Source organism: Canis lupus, chromosome 7 (genome assembly GCF_011100685.1).
Source record: "Canis lupus familiaris isolate Mischka breed German Shepherd chromosome 7, alternate assembly UU_Cfam_GSD_1.0, whole genome shotgun sequence".
NCBI classification, from domain to species: domain Eukaryota; kingdom Metazoa; phylum Chordata; class Mammalia; order Carnivora; family Canidae; genus Canis; species Canis lupus.
Genome location: NC_049228.1, coordinates 20622503 through 20645879, shown reverse-complemented (window position 1 = coordinate 20645879; position 23377 = coordinate 20622503). Strand labels below are relative to the sequence as shown.

The 23377-nt window shown below is 50.6% G+C and overlaps 2 protein-coding genes across 5 annotated transcripts in view; both read left to right on the top strand.

The window, feature by feature from the left end:
• The window catches only part of FAM20B (FAM20B glycosaminoglycan xylosylkinase), a 41064-nt gene extending 35598 nt beyond the window's left edge, over positions 1-5466 (top strand). For 3 of the 4 annotated variants that reach the window (XM_038542378.1, XM_038542375.1, XM_038542376.1), the window contains exon 8: positions 1583-1814. In XM_038542378.1, the coding sequence (XP_038398306.1) occupies positions 1583-1814 (232 nt within the window). Of the gene's footprint in view, positions 1-1582 lie in introns of all 4 variants that reach the window. The other variant, XM_038542379.1, reaches the window with a different exon arrangement.
• Positions 2777-21444, top strand: TOR3A (torsin family 3 member A). Its single transcript, XM_038541798.1, has 11 exons — positions 2777-2872; positions 5550-5609; positions 6548-6685; positions 8003-8275; positions 8471-8702; positions 8807-8965; positions 9781-9894; positions 10510-10775; positions 12545-12723; positions 19961-20085; positions 20567-21444. The coding sequence occupies exons 1-11, from the start codon at positions 2777-2779 to the stop codon at positions 20815-20817; spliced, it is 1893 nt and encodes a 630-aa protein (XP_038397726.1). The 3' UTR covers positions 20818-21444.
• Positions 21445-23377: the final 1933 nt, after the last annotated feature.

Here is a 23377-nt window from a genome sequence, read left to right as displayed (position 1 = left end):
AAAACCATGTCTTTGAAAGAAGATGTTTTTATGGTAATGGTCAGTGTTATCAATCTGATCCAGTCAGAAGATAGAAAAGATGTGGTAGGTTAAATGGGAAAGTTTAGTATAAAGAAGCTCTGGTGTGAGAGTAACTATAAAAGGAATCTTTTTAGGGCCAACGGAGAGTACCCAAGGAAGGACAAACTTGGAAGCAAGCCCTCTGATTGCAAGACTAGGGTTTGGACCTCAGTGGAGAAGGATAGTTCAGTCCACCGGACAGCAGAGAAGTTGGCTGGTTTGCAGGCACGGGGCGAGCAGGAAGCAGCCATCTGGGGTGCAGGTTCAGGCGATGAATTACAACTGGAGTCCTGGTGTAACAGAGGGGTGGGACTGCTCAGGAGAAACAGTCTGGGCTGCAGACAAGGCACATTTGTGGGCCTGCAAAGGGTGCCAGCAAGGGCAGGTGGCCCTTGGGGCTCAGGTTTCCATGTCAGGAGGGCCTGCTTATTCTGGGAATGTGGCCAGGGCACAGCGCTCTTTGATGATACCCTCTCCCCAGCTACTGACCCACTTGTGCAGCAGCCAGAAGGGTCTGGAGAGCCTCTTCCTTCTGCAGTATTACCCAGTGACCTTCCACTGAGAAAGCTTGATGGGAGAGATGCTTCGAGGAATTCTCCCCGTTATAGCAGCGCATATATGGAGAGTGAATCTGGGGCTGAGAGGCAAACAAGTGATGCCTTAGTCACACAGGGGGAGCTCTGATGCTCTGGGCATTTGTTGTGTTCTTTAGAATAGCAAAATTGTACTGCCGCTGTGCCTGGCATGCTTTGTCCACAGATCACTCTTCCTTTTTAAATAGATAGAGGACAGGCTGCCTCTTGCAGAGTCACACTTTTGTGTATACCTAGTAATTCCCACATTACCCAGAGGAAGTGAGTAGAATACTTATAATTTAATTATTATATTAATGGTAGGGATTTTATAAATTCAGAAGCACAAAAGCAAAGTTAAAATTACCTATTAAGATGTAAGGGTAATGTAAGGGTCACTTACATTGCGGTGACTTCGTTTTAATCATGTGTATGAAAAAAAAAATCGTGTGTACGTGTTTATATATAGGTGTGTTTGTACGTATACACACATTTTCTTTCCCCACAGATTTGGAGTAAAACTTGCTCCTCCAGCTTTCTCCCCAACCCAATATTAATTATATCACGGGCATTTTTCAAGTCACTAAATTTTGATAACAGTTTTGCATGGTATTCCCTTGAACGGATAAGCCATAAATTGAACCATTTCCCAGTAGTTGAACAGGCAGATTGTTTCACATTTTTCCTGTTACTAATTTATTTAACACATTGGAATGAACATGTGTAAAACTTTGCATATATCTGTTATTTACGTAGAAAAAATATCAAAGTGTGGTAATGTGACTTATTCATAATGTAGAGGTACTTCGGAAAAAGTTTGGGTTTTTTTGTTTGTTTTTTTAGTTGAAACATTTTACATTATTATTTCTTGACTTCTGCCTGCCAAGTAGGCTTTAAACTTTTGATAGTATGAGGTTTCATGTAATCTCCCTTAAAACTTCTTCTTCCAGCATTCGGGTTTCTACATGGAACAGACTGAACTACCTAAAGAACGGTGTGCTGAAGTCTGCCTTAAAATCTGCCATGGCCCATGACCCCATCTCCCCTGTGCTGTCTGAGCCTCACCTGGACGCTGTGGACCAGCGGCTCCTGAGCGTCCTGGCCACCGTGAAGCAGTGCACTGATCAGTTTGGGGCGGACACTGTGCTGGTAGAAGACAGGATGCCTCTTTCCCACTTGTAATTCGCAACACAAAATAAGTGAAACTACTTTTTACAAAGCTAGAAAAACAGCACAATCACTTCCAAATGGTTTGAGATGGATTGGAAACGGCCAGCAGGAAGCTCTGGTGATAGGGGACAGGGTGGCCTTGGATTCTTTTGGTGATTTCTGTAGGAGAAACTAAAGCAAAGACTATGGGTTTCCGACCCCAAGAGCGTTCCCACCGAACTCCCTGACTTCTCGGTGTTGGCCCGTCCTGTGGGGGGCCTCCTGGTCAGTCGGCCCTGACTCGCCTGCCACAGGACAGATAGAGGTGTGACATTTGGGTAGTTAATACTGGGACTGGTTCTGGAGTATGTAGTTGGAGTTCATCCTTCTAGTCCTTTCTCCACACCTGTGGATCTCCTGAAAACCTTTGGCAATCTCTTGAGTCCTTTTTTAACCAGGACTAGTCCAGTTGGGAATTTTACTGCCTCCTGATGAGTGGCAGCAGGTAAAACCTGGCATTCACTTGAGCCAAAATAGCTTGTTCTGTTGGAAGGGATATCTTTAGAATAGAATTAGTGGGAAAGACAAAATCAGAAAAGGTGCTGGGCTTTTAAGTGATTGGCTGGTAGTGCTTTTCAGGATATCTTGGAGGAGAGAGGAAGAGACAGAACCAGAACTGGAGTACCCTCCCACCCCCCATATCTGAGTTTGCAGGTGTGGAAAAGCAAACATGACTTGAACCTAAGATCTGCATTCACATAGTTGTATCCAAATCAGCCCCCAAATCATCTAAGCAGGATTCTCTCATGGAGAGGTTATTTTTCCCTCTTGGCCAAAGCAGCCAAATCCTTTCTGAATTAAAGCAAATTGAGCTAATAATGCCTTGAATAAGAGTTAAGTTGCCTGTGACCGCTGCCATCCTGATTTCTCATCTGCAATGAATTTCCACCTCAGCCTTTAAGGCATTTGGTCGCTGAAGTGGCTGCTCCCGAGAGATGGAGACATCAGAGACGGAGAGATCGGCAGTCCTGCCTGTGCCATTGCTCCCTCAGCTGAGCATGCTCCGATCTGCTGGTGGCTCCACCTGTCTTGTGATACGGGCCATGCAGAAAACTGGGAACAAAGATTTTAAGCTTTCTGAGCCTTAAAATGAAGGAGGTTACCAGGAAGAGCCTTAAGATTTTGATTTACGTCAAACCCTAACTTTATCACTTAATTTCGATGGGTGTTCTGAGCCGGCGGTGTGGCACTATTGTCCCCGTCCAGGTGGCACTCGAAGGTTCCAGGAGGCTAAGGCCCAGACTCATTCTGTGTTCCACCAGTGCGGCTAGGACCTAGGAGCAGCTGCAGTGCAATATAGGGTCTGAGGACAACAGGCCCAGTGTGCCCCCTCCCCGGGCGCACCTCTCCTGCATCCTGTCTGGATGCCGGTCCAGCCTTGCACTTCTGCCGAGCAGAGACTAATATTTAAACAGTATCGGGGAGCGATTTAATCCAGCCATTGGAGAGCAGTTTGGGGCAGCCACCCTTTCGAAAACAGCTTAGAATTTATATCCTAATATTTTCACATTGAAAGACAGCTGAGTAACCTGTAACTCTTAACAACAGTATAAGGTCAGGATGCTTTTGTACTCTACATTTTGAGACATCTGCAAAAATGGGCTGAGTGATTAAAAAAAAAGTTGTTGAATTTAAGACAGGTATTAGCACAAAACACTGAAACTGTGTTAATAAAAGGAGGCTTCAGATTCCAATTTTAAGGCCACTTACTGTGTAAAATTCACAGTTGAGCTTGAAAATACCGTGTTTTGTGCTCCCCCCAGAGTGTCAGGAAGCTGGCCAGCGGGAGACAGCGGGCATGAGGCCAGCACACTCGCCTGAAGAAACGTGAGTGAAACCAAAGGGTGGGCTAGTATTCTCGCAGACATATGGGATGCCGCAGTGAAATGAGTGAGAATGGTTCTCAGACTGGGAACTTCTTTCACAACGTGGAAGGCAGAGGTACTGCTAAGGAAAAAAGCAGGAGGGAAAGTCGCTATGAAAATGTCACATCCTTTCTTTCAAAACAGGGCAGAAACTGTATAATTTCATTCTCTTTCCTACTTTTTCAAAATTCATGACCGTAAGAGGTGAATGTTCAGCTCTCTTGTGGTTAAAGTCATATATCAATAGGGTGCTGCTGTGACAGGACTCTTAGGACATAGATTTATGTTCTGATCGGGATTGGATTAAACTTGGAAGGTATGTGTAGGCATATCTTGGAAAAAAAACAACCATAAGCTGATAGCTCTAAAATGCAAGAAAACCAAAATCTGTTTGAGAAACAGAAGCAGGTATCTTTCTTTTAAAGTTTTGTCACTGTGTCCTCTTTGTGGATTCTGTAGCACTAAGATACTCAAGTCACTGAGGGGTTCCTGGTCAGCCCTAGGGTGGGTGTGCCTAGCCAACATCTAGAGGTAGATGTGGACACATTTTAATAGTATCAAATGAACAAAATCAGAACTGACTACCATTTCCTTACTCCTCCCACTTCTTAAATACGTTTATTCCAGAGTTTAAATGGGGAAATATGGATATAGAAGTTTTATTCTAAATTGTTCTTTAATACGAGGCTATATTGTGGGTTTGGGTGTAAATAATTTTCTGTGCAAAACAAATTAATAGACAGGATCTGTGGTTTGCTCAGAGTATTGTTCAGTAATATAGTAATAAGACATTTCTCCCTGTTGCACTCAGGACTAAATATATCAAATGAAATTTAAGGAGGAAATGGAAGAATTCAGGTACATCCATTGCATATTATTTGAGGAAAGATGAATCCTACACATGGCAGTTTTTCAGTGTCACCTGAACACGTTCTTCCAAGGAAATTCATCTTTTCTTTTCCTTAAAAAAAAAAAACTTCTGGCTTTTTCCTTTGCACCCACCATATTCCTTCAGCATTCATTCTCCATGGTCCCTGTATTCTTATTTGACCAGTAAATGACCACACCTCAATGGCAAGAAAACAGCATCTGTCGGTGAGCTGTCTGATAGGAGTTACCTTGTGAGCTTGAGCTTCAGGAAACATGAGTAAAGGCTTATGGATGTATATAGTCATATATGTATTGTAGCGAGAAAAAAAATGTATTTATTTTGACACAGGGAAACACTGACTTATGTTGCTGAAGAACTTGAAGCTAGTGAAAGGGTCTTTCCTCAGTCTCTGAGAGTGGCCCCAAGTGACATAAGGACCATCCAGCAGGCAGCTGCTGGGTAGCTCTGGTGAGCCAGCCATGGCTTGGCACGGGAGTGAGCGACGTTGTGAAAGTGTTGTCCAGGGGAAGGCCAGTTTTTCTCCCTTTGAGGCCTCGACTCCGGGTTGAAGGGGCAGGGGCCGGGTACTCCACTGCCACAAGCTTTTAAGGAACGAAGGTGTTACAAACACAAAATGTAAGGGGGGGTGCAGAGAGCTGGGAGTAATTGACCAGGAAGCTAATTTATTTGCTGAAAAGGATGGTATAGGAGTCACTACCCTCTGTTTTGATCTGCCAAGGATTTCCTCTCAGAGCTGTTGCACAACTAGGGGTTGGGCTTGGTAAGACACCAAATGGGACAGACAACGCACCTAAATTTCTAATGTGTTCTGTGGGTTTCAATTCTGAAAAAGAAAAAAAAAGAAAACGAATAAAGATTTTAATAAGTATTGGTGTATCATCTTTTATTCCTTTTTCCCCTTCTTTGAAGCGGTTTTTGGTGTTTTCTGTTCCAAATTTCCTGTGTTTTTAGGGGACAGAAAAGGAGGACATCTTCTGCACCTACTTCAACTTCCATAAGGATCGCTTCACGGTATCTGATGGGGAAGACCTTTACACTGCCTCACTAGTCTTCAAAAGGCCTATCCCAGGTTGTGACTCTAGAAGTTTACATTGGATAATTCTTCGGAGCTTTTTGTATACCTAGTAATTCAGCCCATTCTTGCAGCTTCTTTAGAAGTAAAGAATTACAAATGGTGAAGAACTTGTCAGCACAGTACCTTAAAGACATGGAGGAGACCAGGGCCCTGATTATTATTCTTAGGAGAGCCACATTTTTAAGTTTTGAAATAGAAATCCACCATCATAAACCTCAACTAGATAACAAAGCGGATTTAAGTTTTTACTTGGTTTGTCACATTTTTGTTGACGCTTTTTGTCACGTGCACATGGATGCCAGTGGAAGGCTGCACCTAGGACATGTTCTTCGCTGACTGACCACTTCTGACCTTTCCCCAGGTGCGAGTCAGGCGTTGTTCACTTCTCAAGCATATTATCCGAAAGACTGGTATTAAAGCTTGAAAAAGGTAGCTGGGAATAGGGAGGGTTCATGAAGTATTCAGACCTGAGTAAACAGTGGGGCCTGGAGTCCCCTCAGAGAACTGACAGTCCCCACACAAGGGAACCAAGTGTGTCAGATGATATAAATGAGTCACAGTAGAAATAAAAAGCAGAAACGAATCATCCTCCGGGGTCAGGAGGGCGAGCGAGCGGGAGGCAGAACCTACATTGAGGAAGGGGAGGGTGATGTGGGCCTGACGTGTGTGCAGAGGCCGGACTTCCATAGCACACGGCCTCCGGGGCCTGTACCCTGTTTGAGCGCGTCGGGCTATGGGAAACCCTGGGAAGCTTTTCATCAGATGTGCCCCGTCTGGAGCGTCCAGAGTGGTGTTTCGGTTGCTCCTTAGTGTAAACGTTAAAGGAGCCACTAGTGTATAGATGAGCTGTGGAACATTGCTTTTATATTTTCAGTTTGCTTTTAACATGCCAAGTTTAATTGGAGATAAAGGTTTGACTTTACACAAAGGCTGTTTTCAGGACAGAGTTGACTGCCTCCAGCAGGTCGGGAAGCTATCTGTGGCAAAGCCTGGTGCCATTTCGATGACCTTGGTATGGGTGTGTGTGCCCGTTTTCTCTTAGACTTTGTTAAAATGCAGATTTTGATTGAGTAGGTTTGAGGCCAGAGATTCTGCGTTTCTAACAAGCTCCTGGGTGATATCAATGCTACTCGTCCCTCGACCACACACGTGAGTAGCACCAAGAGGAGTTTACTTGCTAAGCAATCGGGGTGACGGCGGATAGTTCTCACAACGGCCTCTAGAGGTCGCCATCACCTGTGAGATCTTGCTCCTCGACATAGAACCCAAGCCCTGAGAATGAAAGGTTAGCAGTTTATTGAAACCAGAGGCTTGTCTAAAAACTGGTTTTTGGATCTATTGTTTCTATGTGGAACTGACAATGGCAAAAAAAAAAAAAAAAAAAAAAAAGTTTACCCTTAGGAAAAGAAAGCGTTTTCTTAATATTTTTATTTATTTATTATTTATTTATTTATTCATTCATTCATTCAGAGGCAGAGACACAGGCAGAGGGAGAAGCAGGCTCCATGCAGGCAGCCCGACGCGGGACTGGATCCCGGGTTTAGCAGGCTGCGCTAAACTGCTGCGCCGCCAGGGCTGCCCAGAAAGCGTCTTCTTGAAATCAAAATGTCCAAGATTTTTCCAGCTACCTACTTTATTTACCACTAAATCCTAAGAAATTCAGATCAGAACACTGCAGAAATTAGCAGTTAGTCCTACATGAAAGTTAAGAGTAAAACTTGTAAAGTTTTACCTAAACTTGGGGTTTTAAAAGAAACTAGTGTTACTATTAGTTTGATCACCATAGATTCACTTGTAAGCATCGCTACTATAAGTCAGTTAAGCCTGTGTAGACCATCCAGAGCCTTATCCAGGGTAGGGGGCATATATAATAAAAATCATGGGGGGATCCGCAGGTGGCTCAGCGGTTTAGCGCCTGCCTTGGGCCCAGGCATGATCCTGGGGTCCCGAGATCGAGTCCCGCGTCGGGCTCCCTGCGTGGAGCCTGCTTCTCCCTCTGCCTCTGCCTCTCTTTCTGTGTCTCATGAATAAATGAATAAAATCCTTAAAACAATAATAATAAAAATCAGCATGTAACTGAACGAGCTCATTAACCCTCAGCCCCCGTCGAGGGGCTGCTTTATTAGGCCATCGGGCGGGTGGGGAGTCGGGCAGGCGTGGGGCAGATAAGGCCGAGGCCACACGGAGAAGACGCAGGAGTCTGAATCGCTATGCTGGGCTGCCGATCACGCCCCTTCACGGAATAGGAGTCCGTGTTTTCTGGTCCCGAATAAGCACAAAAGTGTGTTCCCTGTGACCTGCTCCACGGCCTGGGGCGGTGCCGGTGAAGGGACCTCCTGCGAGGCTTCGCCGCACCACGTCCCGACACGTGCCGACCCGCCTCCTGCTGCTGTGGGAGCGTCGGGCGGACACGGCCCCGGCCCCGCCCCCGCCCCGGCCCCCGCCCGAGGGTGCTGAGGCCCGGCGCGCCCGGTCTCACTGTCCGCAGCGCCCTGCCCGGAGCCCCCGCGCCCGCGCCACAGTCCGGCCCCACGGCCCCACGGCCCCACGGCCCCACGGGGAGGTCCCTCAGGATCTGGAAAACTGCCCCGAGCCCCTCCGGGTGTGCCGAGCGCGCGGCAGGCCGCTGTGGGGCAGACGGCGCTCGGGGCGGGCGCCCGGCCGCACTCGGCTCCGGCCTTCCGGGCGCTGTCCCGCAGCCCCGCCCCCGCCCCCGCCCCGGGGCCCCTCCCGGCCGCCGCCCGCCGCCCGCCGCCCGCCGTCACGCCGCTGCCCGCCCCGCTGGGCCGGGGGGAAGCGGCGGCTGCGGGAGGGGCGCTCGGCGGCCCGGCTGCTCCCTCCCGGCGACCGCCCGCTCCGCGCACGAGCGCGCGTCCGGAAGCGAGCCCCGGCGCTGGGCGGCGCCTGCGAGCGGCCTCGGGGCGGGCTCGGGGCGGGCTCGGGGCGGGCCTGGGCCTCGCTTCCCGCGGCGGCGGCGGCGGCGGCGGCGGCGCCCACCCCGGCCCGGGCCCGGGAGCGCCGAGAGCCATGCCGCGCCCACCCCCCCTGCGCCCACGCCCCTTGCGGCCGCCGCTGCCGCTGCCGCTGCCGCTGCTGCTGCTGCTGCTCCTGCCGCGGCCCGGCGCCCCGGGAGCCCGCGACGACGCGAGCCCGCCGGACGGGGCCCGGGAGCCGCTCCGGGGCCTGCGCGAGCAGCTGAGGGCGGCCGCCGCCCTGTCCCGGCGCTACTGGGCGCTCCTGCGCTGCCGCGTGTGGCCCGACGACTGCGAGCGCGACGCGGAGGCGCCCCCGGGTGAGAGCGGCCGCCGGGCTCCGCGGGGGGGGGGGCGGGGGAGGCCCCGGACGGCCCACACCTCCCCGAGCCCCAGCCGGGCCTGCCCTTCCGCGCCGGCTGCTCGGCTTGGAGGACGCGACCCCGCACCCCCGCAGCCGGGAGGCCGAGCCGCGCCGGGAGGCCCGCAGCCTGTCCCTGACGCGCGGGGCGGGCGGGCGGGGCGTCGCCTCGCTGCCAAGGACCAGGCGACCCCGGAGGCTCCTCGCAGCCCGTGGGGATGATTCTAGGGCCCTCGTGCTGGGGGATGCAGCCCTACGGGGCGCCGGGAACATCTTTCATTTACATCGGAAGATTTCTAAATCCCAGTGGCTTTTGTGGTGTTGCGTTTCTTTTGCTAACGCCGAGGGTACTCACATTGGCGTTGGACGAAAGAACGGCGAGGCCCCGGGGGTGTCTGTGGTCACGTGGTCTTGGAAGTCAAAGCAAGTAGGAGGAAGGACCATCACCAGCTGCTGTTTGCCTCCCTGCCGGACCGCAAACTCGTGGGCGGGCCTGGGGCTTGTGGCGCAGGGCTTGAGGCACATTTGTGGAGTAAGTTGAACCTTTGAGGGAGCTGCACTCCTAACAAGGGCCATCTCCCAACTCAAAGTTGGGGGTGCCCACTCCTGCCCATTCCCCCGCAAGGTGTGAGGAAGGCCCAGGGAAGAGCAGGGAGGAGTAGCGCTGGAGGGAGGACAAGGACAAGAACTGCTCAGCTTGGTTGCAGGGAGACAGTGTCCACCTTCCCCGAGGCTCTAGGCTCCGTCCCGGTTTCACAGCTCCCACCTTTCCAGGCTGGAGCCTTCCCCTGTTGGGCCAGCAGTACCTGGCCATCCTGACCTCGTGGTACTGCAGCTTCCAGGATTGCTGCGACAGTGAGGACTGCAGGATCTCCAACAACTTCACAGGTTGGACCTTGCGTGGCCCTAAGGCTGGGGCCAGGGGCACTGCCAGGGTGCAAGGGACTTTGCATCATCCTGCCCATAGCCGACAGCACATCCTCCGTGCCCCACTGTGGCTCCCGGAGCCCCCGTTTCCAAGCCCTGTAACCTCATAGCTGGAAGGAAGGAGGGGCTAGCAGAGGACTTGGAACACACTCCCTGTCCTCGACAGGTGTTTGCTGAATTGAATGTATTTGTGTGAGGGGATCCCCACAAAGCAGTTGGGGGGTCCTGAAACATCTGGGTGGGAGCACCTTCATGGGCCGGGGGAATGGGGTTCCTTCTCCAGGCAGGATTCTGCCAACCATTCTGGGGTGTCTTCAGGACCCTTGGAAAAGGTGATTCCCTTCTCTGCCTAAATCCGATCTTCCAAAGTAGCCTTTGAATCCCTCCAGGCTGCAAGGTCTGCCCAGTGGTTTCTTATTCTGAGGCCAGGCAGTTTGAATAGGTGACGCCCCCCCCCCCCGCCCCCTTCCACCCAGAGATGTTCAGAGGTACCCGGTCTCTCAGCCGTTGCTGAGCCTGGTTGTGGGGATGGCACTTGTATGCACCTCACCGTGGCTCCCTCTTCCCGGCTGCTAGGCCTAGAATCGGACCTGAGCATACGACTGCACGGCCAGCATCTGGCCCGGGAGCTGGTCCTGACCGCAGTGAAGGGCTACCTGGAGCTGCCCCGGCCAGACAAGGCCCTGGCACTGTCCTTCCACGGCTGGTCTGGCACAGGCAAGAACTTCGTGGCGCGGTTGCTGGCAGAGAACCTGTACCGGGACGGGCAGAGGAGTGACTGTGTCAAGATGTTCATCGCCACCTTCCACTTTCCTCACCCGAAGTACGTGGACCTGTACAAGGTGAGGCCGGCCAGTGCTGGGGAGCTTTGCCGGCACAACTGGGGCTGGAAAGAGGCTCCAACAACCCGAGTTGTGGGCTTCTGGCACTGGAGGGAAAGCCTTGAAATCAGCCCTGCCCTGCCAGGAAGTGGCCTCGGAGAAACGTGGGCATAGGGATTGGTGGCCCTTGTGATGGGACCTGTAACCCTCAGAGACACCCACTCCACAGAGATGAGGGCCTTCACATGTGGGAGGAAAGATTCACATTCAAACACCACGTGTCTTGGGCTCTGTCTCCTTACCGGCTGTGCTTGAGACCAGACGAAGCTTAAACAGAAAATCCACGCATTAGTTGTCCCTTCCAGAAGTAGTGGTAATGTTGCAGGAAATGTAGAACAGAGAAAAGCAAAAACCTGATCATTATCGCCACACACAGACACAACCACGGTTAGCATTTTGGTGTGCTTCCTTCAAGTTTTATATCATTGTGATTAATGTTAGTGAAAAAGTTGCATATTCTGCTTTGAGGTGGAGGTGGGGGGTGAGAGGGAGGGAGAGGGGGAGAATCTTAAGCAGGCTTCACACTGGGTGTGGAGCTGTGATCAAGAGTCAGATGCTTAATGGACTGAGCCACCCGGGTGCCCATATCCTGTGGTTTTTGTTTGTTTGTTTGTTTTTTTAAAGGAAGCCATAGCATGTAAGGTTTTCCATGTCTTCTCCAAGTGACCAACAAGTAGATGAACAAAAATTGTCCTTGCCGCCTCTGCTATTTTGGGTTCCTTCCATTCAGAGACATAGTATTTCAAATAAGCCAGACGATGACCAAAGCCCCATTGCAGTGGGACAGAGGTCAACACATCTCTCTTTGGCTTGCGGGCCCACTGTCCGTGGTGCATTAACCCAGGAAGATGACGTAAGCCCCCGAGGATAGAGACTGCCTGAGTCACCTGGCAGCCGCCGCGCGGTGTGGGAGGGCAGAGTTTGGGTGAAGCGTCCTCAGGGCTGGTGGCTGGCGACTAGTCAGCCAGGCCTGCCCAGTTAGAACAGACTGGCTTTGTGCAGAACTGCTGTGGATCTCAGCTGCCCCGCTGTGAGAACTGACGTGTGCACGCTGTCTCTCACCGCTGCACATCTTCTCATACACACACACATTTGGGTCAGAATCAGGAAGGTTAGAGGTGGCTAGAGTGTGTTCTCTGCTGACACCCACGCCTGGCACAGGAGCTGGCCCTGTTCTCCTGGCGAAGCCGGCAGAGCGGCATGTGTTCAGCTGAGAGCTTTCAGCGATCTTGCTTGGGGTGGGGTACCCCAGGTGCCAGTTAGCCAAGTCCCAGACAGGTCTCACCCAGGCTTCTCCCCTGAGATCTCAGCCTAGCCCGGGTGCTAGGGAGCACTCTGCTCCTGGGAGTTCCAGACGGGGGACTGTGCCACGTCCAGGCACTTGCACCTGCTCTGCCTACCTCCCCTATATTAGAGCCTGACTCCTACCCCTAGGGAGGGTGATTGGACGTTTGTTTTGGGATGGGACCTCATCTGGAATGGCAGGGAGCACAGCTAAGGCTGGGGCCTGTTTCCAAGGCCAGCCAAGCCCTCTTCCTCTCCACAAACCTCAGGGTGCATGAGAATCACCCTGGAAGCTCATTACAGATGTGAGCCCTAGGCCCACCCCCAGAGGTCTGGATTGATAGTCCTCAGATAGGACCCCAGGTGATCCATTCCAGATGCCCAGCCAGGGCCCTCAGGGCTGGAGGGTGGGAATGAGCTTCCCCTGTTCCCTGTATTCCCTGCAGGAGCAGCTAACGACTCAGATCAAGAAGACGCAGGAGCGCTGCCACCAGACCCTGTTCATTTTCGATGAAGCCGAGAAGCTGCATCCAGGACTGCTGGAGGTCCTCCGGCCACACCTGGAACACCAGGCTCCCGAGAACCACAGGGCTAAGTCCCGGAAAACCATCTTTCTTTTTCTCAGGTGAGGTCAGGAACAGTAGTCCGGAGGGCTGGGGAAGGGGCAGGGGAACGCTCTGTCCAGGTATGCCAGCTGTGACCTGGAAGTCAGCTGACGAGGAGGGCTTCCACGCATTCCCAGGCCGCAGACCCTCTTTCACAAGAGAAACCCAACACAGGCTCCAGTACAGAAAACACAAGCCTCATTGCTTGGGTGGTAGCAGCGGTGGGGAGCCGGAGGTCTCTGGGGTCCTGCCCTGATCCTACCGCCAAGGCCCTTGGAAGGACTCTGCCTCCCACCCCTCCCCTGCCCCATCGCAGACAGACCACCTGAGGAGAGCAGCTGTCCGTCATCTATCCTCCCCCCTCTCCATGTCTGTCTTAAGTGCTGAGGCTCCCTTCATACTCCCTAGGGTGCATAGCCCCGCCCCGCCCCCCCCCCCAGGGAGGGACCATTCACACACTAGGAATCCCCTCTTAGAAGGGCACTTGAGGGTTTTTTTTGTCTTTTCTTTTGATGTATGATTGACACACAGCATCAGTTTCAGGTGTGGTACGTGAGTCAATACGTAAGTCACGTATTATGAAATGATTGCAGTAAGTCTGGTTAACACCCATCATCATACATAATTACACAGCTTTTTTCCTGTGATAAGAACTTTCAAGATCTACTCTCTTAGCAGCTTTCAAATATACCATGCGGCATTATTAACTACGGTCGCCAGGCTGTGCTCTACATCCCCCGACTTACTCGTTATTTATCGCCACCGGCCTCTGGCAACCAGCAATCTGTTCTCTGTATCTGTGAGCTTGGGTCATCATCGTTGTTGTAAGATTCCAAGTATGAGTGAGATCATACGGAATTTGTCTTTCTCTGACTGACTTAGCATGACCCCCTCAAGGTAGTTGTTGCAAATGGCAAGATTTCATTGTTTTATGGAACTTTATGAAATACCCGTGTGTGTGTGTGTGTGTGTGTGTGTGTGTGTGTAGCACATTTTCGTTTCCATTCATCAGTAGGCATTTAGATGGTTCCCATATTTGGGCTAGTGTCAAAAATGCTACAGTGAACATAGGGGCACGTATATCTTTTTGAATATTTTCGTTATCTTGGATAAATCCCCAGAAGTGGAACTGCTGGATCATATGGTAATTCTACCTTTAGCTTTGTGAGGAGCCTCCACAGTGTTTTCCACAGTGGCTGCACTAGTTTGCATTCCCACCACCCATGCACAAGGGTTCCCTTTCTTTCCTCCACATCCTCAATAACACTTGTTACTTCCTATCTTTTTGGTTATAGCCATTCTAACATGGTATCTTATTGTGGTTTTGATTTGCATTTCCCTGATGGGGAGTGATGTTCAGCATCTTTTCATCTACCTGTTGGCCGTCTATATGTCTCCTTTATGTCTATTCGGATCCTCTGAATAGAGGATCTATCCATGATTTGCAAATATTTCCTCCCATTCAGTAGGTTACCTTTTCGTTTTGTTGGTTTCCTTTGCTATGCAGAACTTTTTAGTTTGATGTGATCCCGTGGCTTATTTTTGCTTTTGGTGTCAAATCCAAAAAATCATTGCCAAGACTGATGTCAGAAAGCTTACTGCCTAATTCTGAAGAGTTTTATGGTTTCAGCTCTCACATTCAAGTCTAATCCATTTTGAGGTTTGTTTTTGTTTGTTAGTTAAAGACTTTACTTACTTGTTCATGAGAGAGACAGAGACAGAGCAGAGAGAGAAGCAGGCTCCTGGCAGGGAGCCCAATGCAGGAGCCGATCATGCCCTGGGATCATGCCCTGGGATCATGCCCTGAACTGAAGGCAGATGCTCAACCGCTGAGCCACCCAGGCATCTCAATTTTGAGTTAATTTTTGTGCATGGTGTGAGGTGGTCATTCAGTTTCATTCTTTTGTATGTGGGTGTTCAGTTTTACCAATACCATTTATTAAAGAAACCATCCTTTCCCTGTTGTATATTCTTGGCTCCTTTGTCACAAATTAATTGACCATTTATGCATGGGTTTATTTCTGGGCTATTTTGTTCCACTGATTTATGTGTCTTTTTTTTTTTTTAAGATTTTTTATTTATTTATTCATGAGAGACACAGAGAGGGAGACAGAGACACAGGCAGAGGGAGAAGCAAGCTCCATGCAGGGAGCCTGATGTGGGACTCGATCCCAGGACTCCAGGATCACGCCCTGGGCTGAAGGCGGCGCTAAACCACTGAGCTAAGGGGGCTGCCCTATGTGTCTGTTTTTAAGCCAATACCATACTATTTTGATTATTGTGGTTTTGTAATATAGAATATAATTCATATACTGTGAGTCCTTTCTTAAAAGGGCATTAAGTTTTCAAAGCAGCACATTTGTTGAAAATTAAGTACAAACTGTCCTTGAAAATTCCCAAGGTAGACCCAGTTGGATGATAGTGTCCCACTAAGTCCAGCATGGCCGGTTCTTTCTCCAGCCTTGGTAGGTCTGTTTCTCCTCTGATCACAAGAGGAAGTCAAAGTCACTGGCTTAAAATCCAGGGTATGATGTGTTGAATGAAACACTTATACTTTCACACCTGTGCTGAGATCTGCACCCTGACCATGCAGGACTCGTCACTTAACCATTATACAGTATTTCAGTTTTGCGTACATTTGCAAACATTTGCATATGTTTGCATATACATGTCTGTAAGCTCTGGCAATGGCTTTGTAAAAAGTGGATTGAGAAATCAGCTTGTTCAATCCTGTCTTTTTGTGGTGGCTTCAAATGGGAAAGTCCTGCCCAAGGTCTGTTAGAAGTCAAGTTTGCCTTCCTGTTGGCCCAGCCCAAAATGCTTCACAAGCCACTTCTTCCTCAGAGTGGAAGAGTAATCAATTGCTCCTCTGCCCGCAGCCCCCTTCTCACTGGTGACAGGCCTGTCCCTGCTGGTAGGGACTTTGCTTCAGTTTTGTGTGCACCCTGTGAAGGTGGAAAGATAGGGAGTCTGGATTTTCCCCTCGCTTGGACATGTCTGGAACATGTCGAGGAGCAAGGAGTGGAGGCAGATCTTGTGTCATTGTGAACCCACAAGACAAGATGGAACCAGTTGAGACTCCCTGCTGGGATTTGTGTGTGCTTACTGGCCGTGTAGGAGCTCAGCATCAGGGAGGGGGTGCCCCCGAGGTGATTTGAAAAGACAAGCAGAGAGAAGCTGACCTTTCCCCAACTTGAGCTGCAGTGCCAGGGCACTGATTTCCCACTGGGTTCTCAGCTCGAAAACCCTCACCCCTGCCTGTGCCAGCATTTCCTAATGCGACCCGGGTGACCTTGTAGTCTCTAGGCAAACGTTTGCCTTTGTGGTATTTTAGTCATTGACCTGCGGGCAGTGTCCTAGTCCCCTCTAACCCTGCCTTTCCCCCAGTGACCTGGCCTTCATGCACTGTCTGAGGCAGGGTTGTCACCAGTGAATGGACAGGAGGCTGGGGAGGGAGCCACCAGGGGAAAAGACGTCCTGTGGGCCTGTGCTCAGTGGGGGATGGAAAGGCCACGCCAGCCTCTGGGGAAGATGTGCACCTGTGACAAGGACATGAGGATGTGTCCTCCACTGTGCCGGCCTTGGAGAGTCAGTGGTCTTTGACAGGCCCGGGTGCCCACCACCCAGAGCCCTCGGGTCAGCCAGGCAGACCACGTGGCTCAGCGCCATCCCATCCAGCATGCAGAGAGCAGTTACTTGTAAGTCCTGAAGGTTTCTGGGTACAGATCTTCCCGTTTGCAGGGGGATTATGGCCCAATAAGCACGTTGTAAGTTGAAAATGTATTTTAACACGGCTAACCCACCAAACACTATAGCTTAGCCTAGGCTCCAGTGCTCACAACACACACATTAGCCTACAGTTGGGCAAAATCATCTAACACAAAGCCTGCCTTATAACAAAATGTTGACTGTCACATGTAATTGATAGAACGTCGTACTGACAGAAACAGCATGGTTGTGTGAGTGCAGAATGGTGTAAGGGTATCAGTTGTTGACCCTTGTGATGGCGTGGCTGCCTGCTGCTGCCCAGCATCATGAGGAAGGATCAGACTAGCTCAGGAAAAAATCAAAACTTAAAAGATTTCTTTTGAATGCTTACTGCTTTTGTACCATTGTAAAGTAGAAAAATCCTAAATTGGTGACCATCTGTATTCTAGGGATGGGTCGGGGAAGACAGTAGTTCAGTCTCCGGGCTTGATTTCTACAGTGGCCTCACCCGTGTGCTGAGGACTCTTATGTTTGAAAGAAAAACACAGCTAATTTGAACTGTTGGTGGGAACAAGTCCCATTAGTTGAAGGCCAGCAGTCCATTCCCGAAAAAACTCCTAAACCTGCTGCTTGAAGTAGGGTGCTAGTGGCTCTGCAGTCCTGCTGCCATGGTGGTGGCATGTGATGGCAGGAGGGAGGAGGCAGCAGCTGAAGCAGGGTATCCTGGGCAGTAGGTCGAGGGCCTACACTAACGCTGATGACTTTTATCTGTTTCTGCCAAGTAGAGAATGTTCTTGGGGACGCCTGGGTGGCTCAGCGGTTGAGCATCTGCCTTCAGCTCAGAGTGTGATCCTGGAGTCCAGGGATCAAGTCGCACATCGGGCTCCCTGCATGGAGCCTGCTTCCCCCTCTGCCTGTGTCTCTGTCTCTCTGAATAAATAAAATCTTAAAAAAAAAAAAAATGTTCTTGGAGGGGGTCTTGGAACTCTGGAGATCAGAGCTCTTGTCCTCTTCTCAGTGAAGCAGTAAAGGGAAAGGGTAAATAATGTCTGTTCTCTTTGGGCTGATATCAGGGAAAGAATAGAAAGAGTTCTGAAGAATTGAGAGAAAAAACAAAATGTAAATTGTTCATGGAATCAAAGGCCTTGTAAAAAAATTAAGAAAAAAATAAAAAATAAAAATAAATAAAATAAAGGCCTTGTACCCCAGCATGTGGAAGATGCTTATAGAAATGTGTATTTGGTTAAGATTTTATTTATTTGAGAGAAAAAGAGAAAGCACAAGCTGGTGGGAAGGGGCAAAGGCAGAGGGAGAAGCAGACTTCCCACTGAGCAGGGAGCCCCACATAGAGCTCTATCCCAGGACCCTGGATCATGACCTGAGCCGAAGGCAGACACTTAACCAACTGAGCCACCCAGGTGCCCCAAAATATGTATTTTTTGACCACTGAATTTAAGGTGACCTAAGGGGTCTGGTCCAATTCTCTTATTTTACAAATGAAGACACTGAGGCTCTGATTAATAATTGGGTGTTTATATCTGTTCTTTTAAGAAAGACTTGGCAAATTAGGTTTAGGGTTTAAGAGTTCTGGAGAGGCCTTTGAAGTCCCCTTCGTTTGGGATGTTAGGGCTAAAGGCTGGAAGAGGACATGTCCTGTTCCAGAGCCAGGGGACTGCTGGTCTCCAGAGGTACTTCAGACACCTAGGCAGCTGGTGACCTGGGAGGATATGGAGAACGGAGGTGCTCCGGGAAAGCCACATCTCTCTAAAGGAGCAATCCCGGTGTCTTGGTGGGGGAGATAAGAGCCACCCCTCACAAAGATGAAGACGACACAGGCTATGGAGGAGAAATTGAGAAGGGAGATGGAAACAGTATAGACAGAGGAGTCGGTTTGTTTAATCCATGTTTATTGAGCACCGGATATGCACTGTGCTAAACACTGCAGCGCACTGTCCTGGGGCTGAATGTGTGCATCCCACTCCTCTCCCCGGATGCCTGCCCTCCAGCCCATCCACAGGTGCACCTGCCCATGCCTCCCTTGGGGAATGCAAGATGGGGCAATCCCTTGGCAGGGGACGGCTCTTGCCTCAGCTGATGTAACTGTGGTCACTCGTGGCATGTGGGGCAGCAGCTTCCCTACATGCAGGTGTCAGGGGCAGTCTGGCTGAACTTGTCCCTCCTGGACTCTCCTGCTGGGACTCCGGTCCCCTGGGAACATGAGGGGCACACAGGCACCTAGGGGAGGGAGGCATGCACTGGAGCACCAGGCAGTCCTGGTTCATCCATTGGCGGAGGCAGGGAGAGAACCACTCAGTTCCTGTGTCCTGGAGCCTCGCACAGAGCCTGGCACACAGGACACACACATGTGCTAAACAAGCAGGTAAATGGATTACGTACCTGCAGGTGTCAGCTAGCCAGAGCTTCCTGAGGAGGGAATGGGGCTACTCCCTCCCTCTGAGGAGCACAGAGGAAGTGCTGCCAGCCCCAGGTTTCCACCTCTTCCTCCCAGCTTCCCTTGGGGGTGGCTCTCTCTTTTTTTTTTTTAAGTTTTATTTATTTAAGTCACCTCTACACCCTACCTAGGACTTGAACTCACAACCAAGAAACCAAGCAAGGCAGCCCTGATTTCTTCTCGTCTTCGTTTTCTTTCATCTCTCTAACCCAGTCCTCACTCTTATGCTTTGGCCTCATAATTCCAGTGGCCTAATGACATCACAGCCCCTAGAGAGGTTGTGGGCGGCATAACACACTCGTGTGTGTAGATCCAAGCTTTCATCAGCACCCTTCTACGTTCCCACCACTTGTCAGCAGCTGGGGGCAGCTCACAAGAAATGCTGTGTGCCTCGAGGACTTCTTTTCCCTTGCTTCTCCCATCCATCAGTCACAGGGTCCTGGCAGTTGGGCCTCCTAAACCAATTCTTAAATCCTTCTACCTCTCAAAATGGACTGTTGCCAAAAGCTCCCTGATCTGCTTTCTGTACCCATTCCACGCCTCTTCGGTCCAACCCCTGCGGCCCTAGAATGAGGGTCACTCCACCCGTACTCTGCCAAGTTCAAACCCCTTCAGTGGTTCTCTGTGGCCCGTAAGCTAACTCCTGTGTATGTGGCACAGAGGCCTCCTCACAGCCCACGGGCCTGCACCTGCCTTCAGGCCTCCTAGTCATCCCTGCCGGGACACACAGGCTGCCCAGCTGCGCTCAGAAGCCTCATCCTCCCTCTTGAGTCTTCTCCTTGGGCCTTAGGTGCTCCTACCGTAGTGGCTGCTTTGCAGTCCTGGAGTCACAAGCCTCTCCTTCCCCACAGAAGTCAAGGGAAAGAACTACATCCTACCATTGCGGTGTTCCGTGCACCTAGCACAGCCTGTGTGTGTATGTGTGTGTGCGCGCGTGTGTGTGTCAAAAGGGCGCAAGACAGAACAGCATCTTCCGTGCAGACTTTGGATTCGGACAAGATCTCCCGGAGAAGCCCCATCACCTGTGCAGTGGCTTCAGTGGTCAGTGTCACTAAATATAAAAATCAAATTTGTTAACAAGCCCTTGTCTCTTTCAGTAACCTTGGCGGCAATATCGTCAATGAGGCTGTTCTGAATCTGCTTCAGGCCGGAGGGTCCCGGGAAGAAATAAAATTGGAACACCTGGTGCCCCGGCTTCGGGCCGAGATCGAGCAGTCCACAGGTAAGCGGCTCCTGGCCACACAGAAGCCAAGTCTCTGGTGACGTGTCTGTGTTGGAATGTCGGCTTCTGAGGTTGACAAGACACGCAGGACACACCATATGCTCGTTGTCAACTCCAGGCAGACACAAGAGAAGGACTGAGAGAGCTGAACTCCTTTCCTGAAATGCTTTGAGGGTAGTTGCCCCAGCCCTGGAAACCCAGGCAGTGGTCTGTGAAGCCTGTGGACCCCTGAGCAAGAGCGTCTGTGAGCTCGGTGGTTCATGCCTCCACCTTCTGCTGTTGAACAAAACTGTAAACCTGCAGTCAGTGTCCCAGTGGCCCACTTCACCTACAGCACATGTTCTCAGTTAGCCACGGCACGCTTTCCCACAGGAGACAGTGCTGGGTAGTTCTTGACACGGGCTTTAGGGTTGGGGACACCTTAAAACTCCAGCTGGGGTCAGCCCCAGTAGGCGTCATGTAACTCTGGTCTTGGTTTCAGATAGTGGCTTTGGCCATAGCTGTCTTGTCAAGGAGAACCTGATTGACTTCTTCGTCCCCTTCCTGCCCCTGGAGTACCGCCATGTGAGGCTGTGTGCACGTGACGCTTTCCTGAGCCAGGAGCTCCTGTACACAGAAGAGGCACTGGATCAAATTGCCAAGATGATGGTGTATGTCCCCAAGGAGGAACAACTCTTCTCTTCTCAGGGCTGCAAATCTATTTCCCAGAGAATTAACTACTTCCTGCCTTGAGGGCTAGAGGAAGACTTCCTGAAGCTGCCTGCCTTCAGCTCACAGGACCCTGGGGCCTGTCAGGGCACTGTCTGGGACTAGGAGGGCAGGAGGGGCGGGGTGGCCTCCAGCCGTCACACACAGAAGGTGTATAAAAAGGAAGGCCTTCAATCAGAAGCAGAGCCAATGTTTTAAATCACTTGGTGCCTTAAAGAGCCACATTCCAAAATGCGGGCCAGGTGGTTGGAGAAAACCACATGCAAGATAAATCCCAAGGACTTACTAGCATCTCAGTTCTTGCTTGCAGATGCCTGGACTTGGGTGTGAGGCCTGAGGTTGGAGGACCCTTGCTGACAGGAAAGGGAAAATTCAGTTCTGCTTACGAGTGGCAGGCTGTGCACCTCAGGTTTGCAGGGCAGGTGGGTCAGCTTCAAGTTGTCGCCAAAGGGAAGCTGAGCAGCTTCTGTCCGTGAGCAGAAGATCAGCAAAGAGCCTCAGGCTGAAGAAAGGGTACGTGGAGGAAGAATATATACACAGGTCAGTGTAGGTTAAGACTTGTTCTCTTGTAGATTTAAAAGAAAAATTTAAGCTAGGGGCTTTGACACGGCTGTGTCACATGTAAGGATTAAATTTTGTATTTTTCTAAAACCCTCGGCTTGCTTTCTTACTGAGACCTGGTAATCATGCTCACTCAGTGAAATTCCAAAAGTGGGGTCATACTGACAGCGGAGCCAGGACAGGGGTACACGCTGGCGCTCACAGAGCTGATGGGGTCACCACCTGCTCTGCTAGTTCACTTCACTCGACTTCGGGAAGTCGGCTGAACTGGGTGAAGAGGCTTTCACAGCACATTGCTCTTAGGTGAAAACGTCACTCCCGGGCTCTCAGCTCTAAAAACAAAGTCATTTTTGAGGTTTGAATGGCCACGTATAAACGCGTACATTGTGTTTCTAGACACATGGGGTGTGTTCCGTGTCTCTTCCCTTCTCTCGGTTCTTCACTTTTGCTTCTTGGAATTGCACAGGGGTCTCTGCTCTTACTTTTGTCATCACCTCAAGTATCCCCTCTTCATTAAAGCCCTCCCCAACCCTCTTACCTTTAGCCCTGGAAAAACAATGATTTGGGCTCGTTCCTCCCGTTTAGCCCTTCATCGGACTCATTTACCCAAGTGTCTCGAGGTCAGGGTGTATCTAGCCTGAGCCACATTATGTGCTCAACTTTCAAATATGTGATGAAAGGAACTTTTCTCACCACCCGCGGGACAGAAGCAAGTTCAGCCTCACTGCACAGTAACATGGGGGGCAGTCTAAGCCACGAGCTCGTCTCAGTCTGGAGTATCTCGGAAAGATGCAGGCCACCTGATGCTGTTACTACCCCTGCTCTACACTCTGTGAGTACACACTAATTGATTTTATTTTGAGGGAGGGCGTGAGCAAGCATAAGTTGGGTGGGGGCGGGCAGAGGGAGAGGCCTGATCCCAGGACCCTGGGGACCCTGAGATCAGGACCTGAGCCTAAGGCAGAGGCTGAACCGACTGAGCCACCTAGGCGCCTCACGTAATAATATACTTTAAAAGGATATACTCTCTTCAGGTTTCAGAGCCACACAACAGCTGACACCCTTTTAGCACTGGTGTGCCATGTTTGATGTAGTAAATACAGGGTCTGACCCTCTTATACCTCAGGGACGAGGACAGGCAGCAGAACGCCATGGTTCTGCACACTTGTCTGGAGCCCGACTGCCTGGACCGCAGTGCTGTGGCTCAGTGACTTAGCCCCGTGAGACCACAGAAAGCTACGAAATGCAGCCGAACCTTGCTCTCTACCTTTGTAACAGGGAGCATCACTGTACTTCCCTCATAAAGCTGCTATGAGGATGAGACAAAGTCATCTTTCTAAAGTGCTTAGGACTCAGAGCTTGGGTGTTTAATAAAGTACAATCTAAGAAAACTGCTGTCACTTGGCCCCATACTCAAAGCCAAGGCAGGGGCCTCTCCCTCCATGCTAGTCTGTGCAGTCCGGTTGAAGTCTGTTCTAGGTACTCACCGTCTGAGAACTTACCATGTGCCCCGTGTGCCCTGTAGCCATTACCTCTTGTCCGTCTTAACAATGACTGTGGTGACAAGGAGACAGAGGCTCTGAAAGGGCAAAAAACTTGCACAAAGTCACCAAGCTAGTCAGTGGACTGGAGAGGTTCGACCCAGGCAGTCTGACTCCGGCTCCAGCTCCTATGCTTTCCCGCAGCCAGTGACACAGCCTCAGCTGTGCAGAATGTTACAAATAATGCAAAAGAGGCAGAAAATCACAATGGAAGTTTCTCCTCAGGAGACTCAAAAATAAGATTTCCCTGCACCAAAAATGGGCAAAAGGAAAGGACAGCAGGGGGAGCGAGAGGAGCTGTGTTAGCGGATGTTCAACAGCTCTTCCAACGGGACCGCACCTGTGTGCCAGGTGAACCCAGCCTACTGCTACCTAACCACAACGGCACTTCTAAAAGCAAGGACTCACATTTTTAAAAAATTGAAGAGTAAGCAAAACGAGAGTAGAACGTTCTCTGTGACATTCTACATGTGCTCTGTTAA

What these genes read in the sequence shown, in the direction of transcription:
- TOR3A (XM_038541798.1), top strand. Translation starts at nt 2,777, where the DNA reads ATGGAGACATCAGAGACGGAGAGATCGGCAGTCCTGCCTGTGCCATTG. An exon ending in AGTACGTGGACCTGTACAAG is followed by an intron (nt 10,776 to 12,544) that starts GTGAGGCCGGCC and finishes TATTCCCTGCAG; the next exon opens with GAGCAGCTAACGACTCAGAT. An exon ending in CGAGATCGAGCAGTCCACAG is followed by an intron (nt 20,086 to 20,566) that starts GTAAGCGGCTCC and finishes TCTTGGTTTCAG; the next exon opens with ATAGTGGCTTTGGCCATAGC.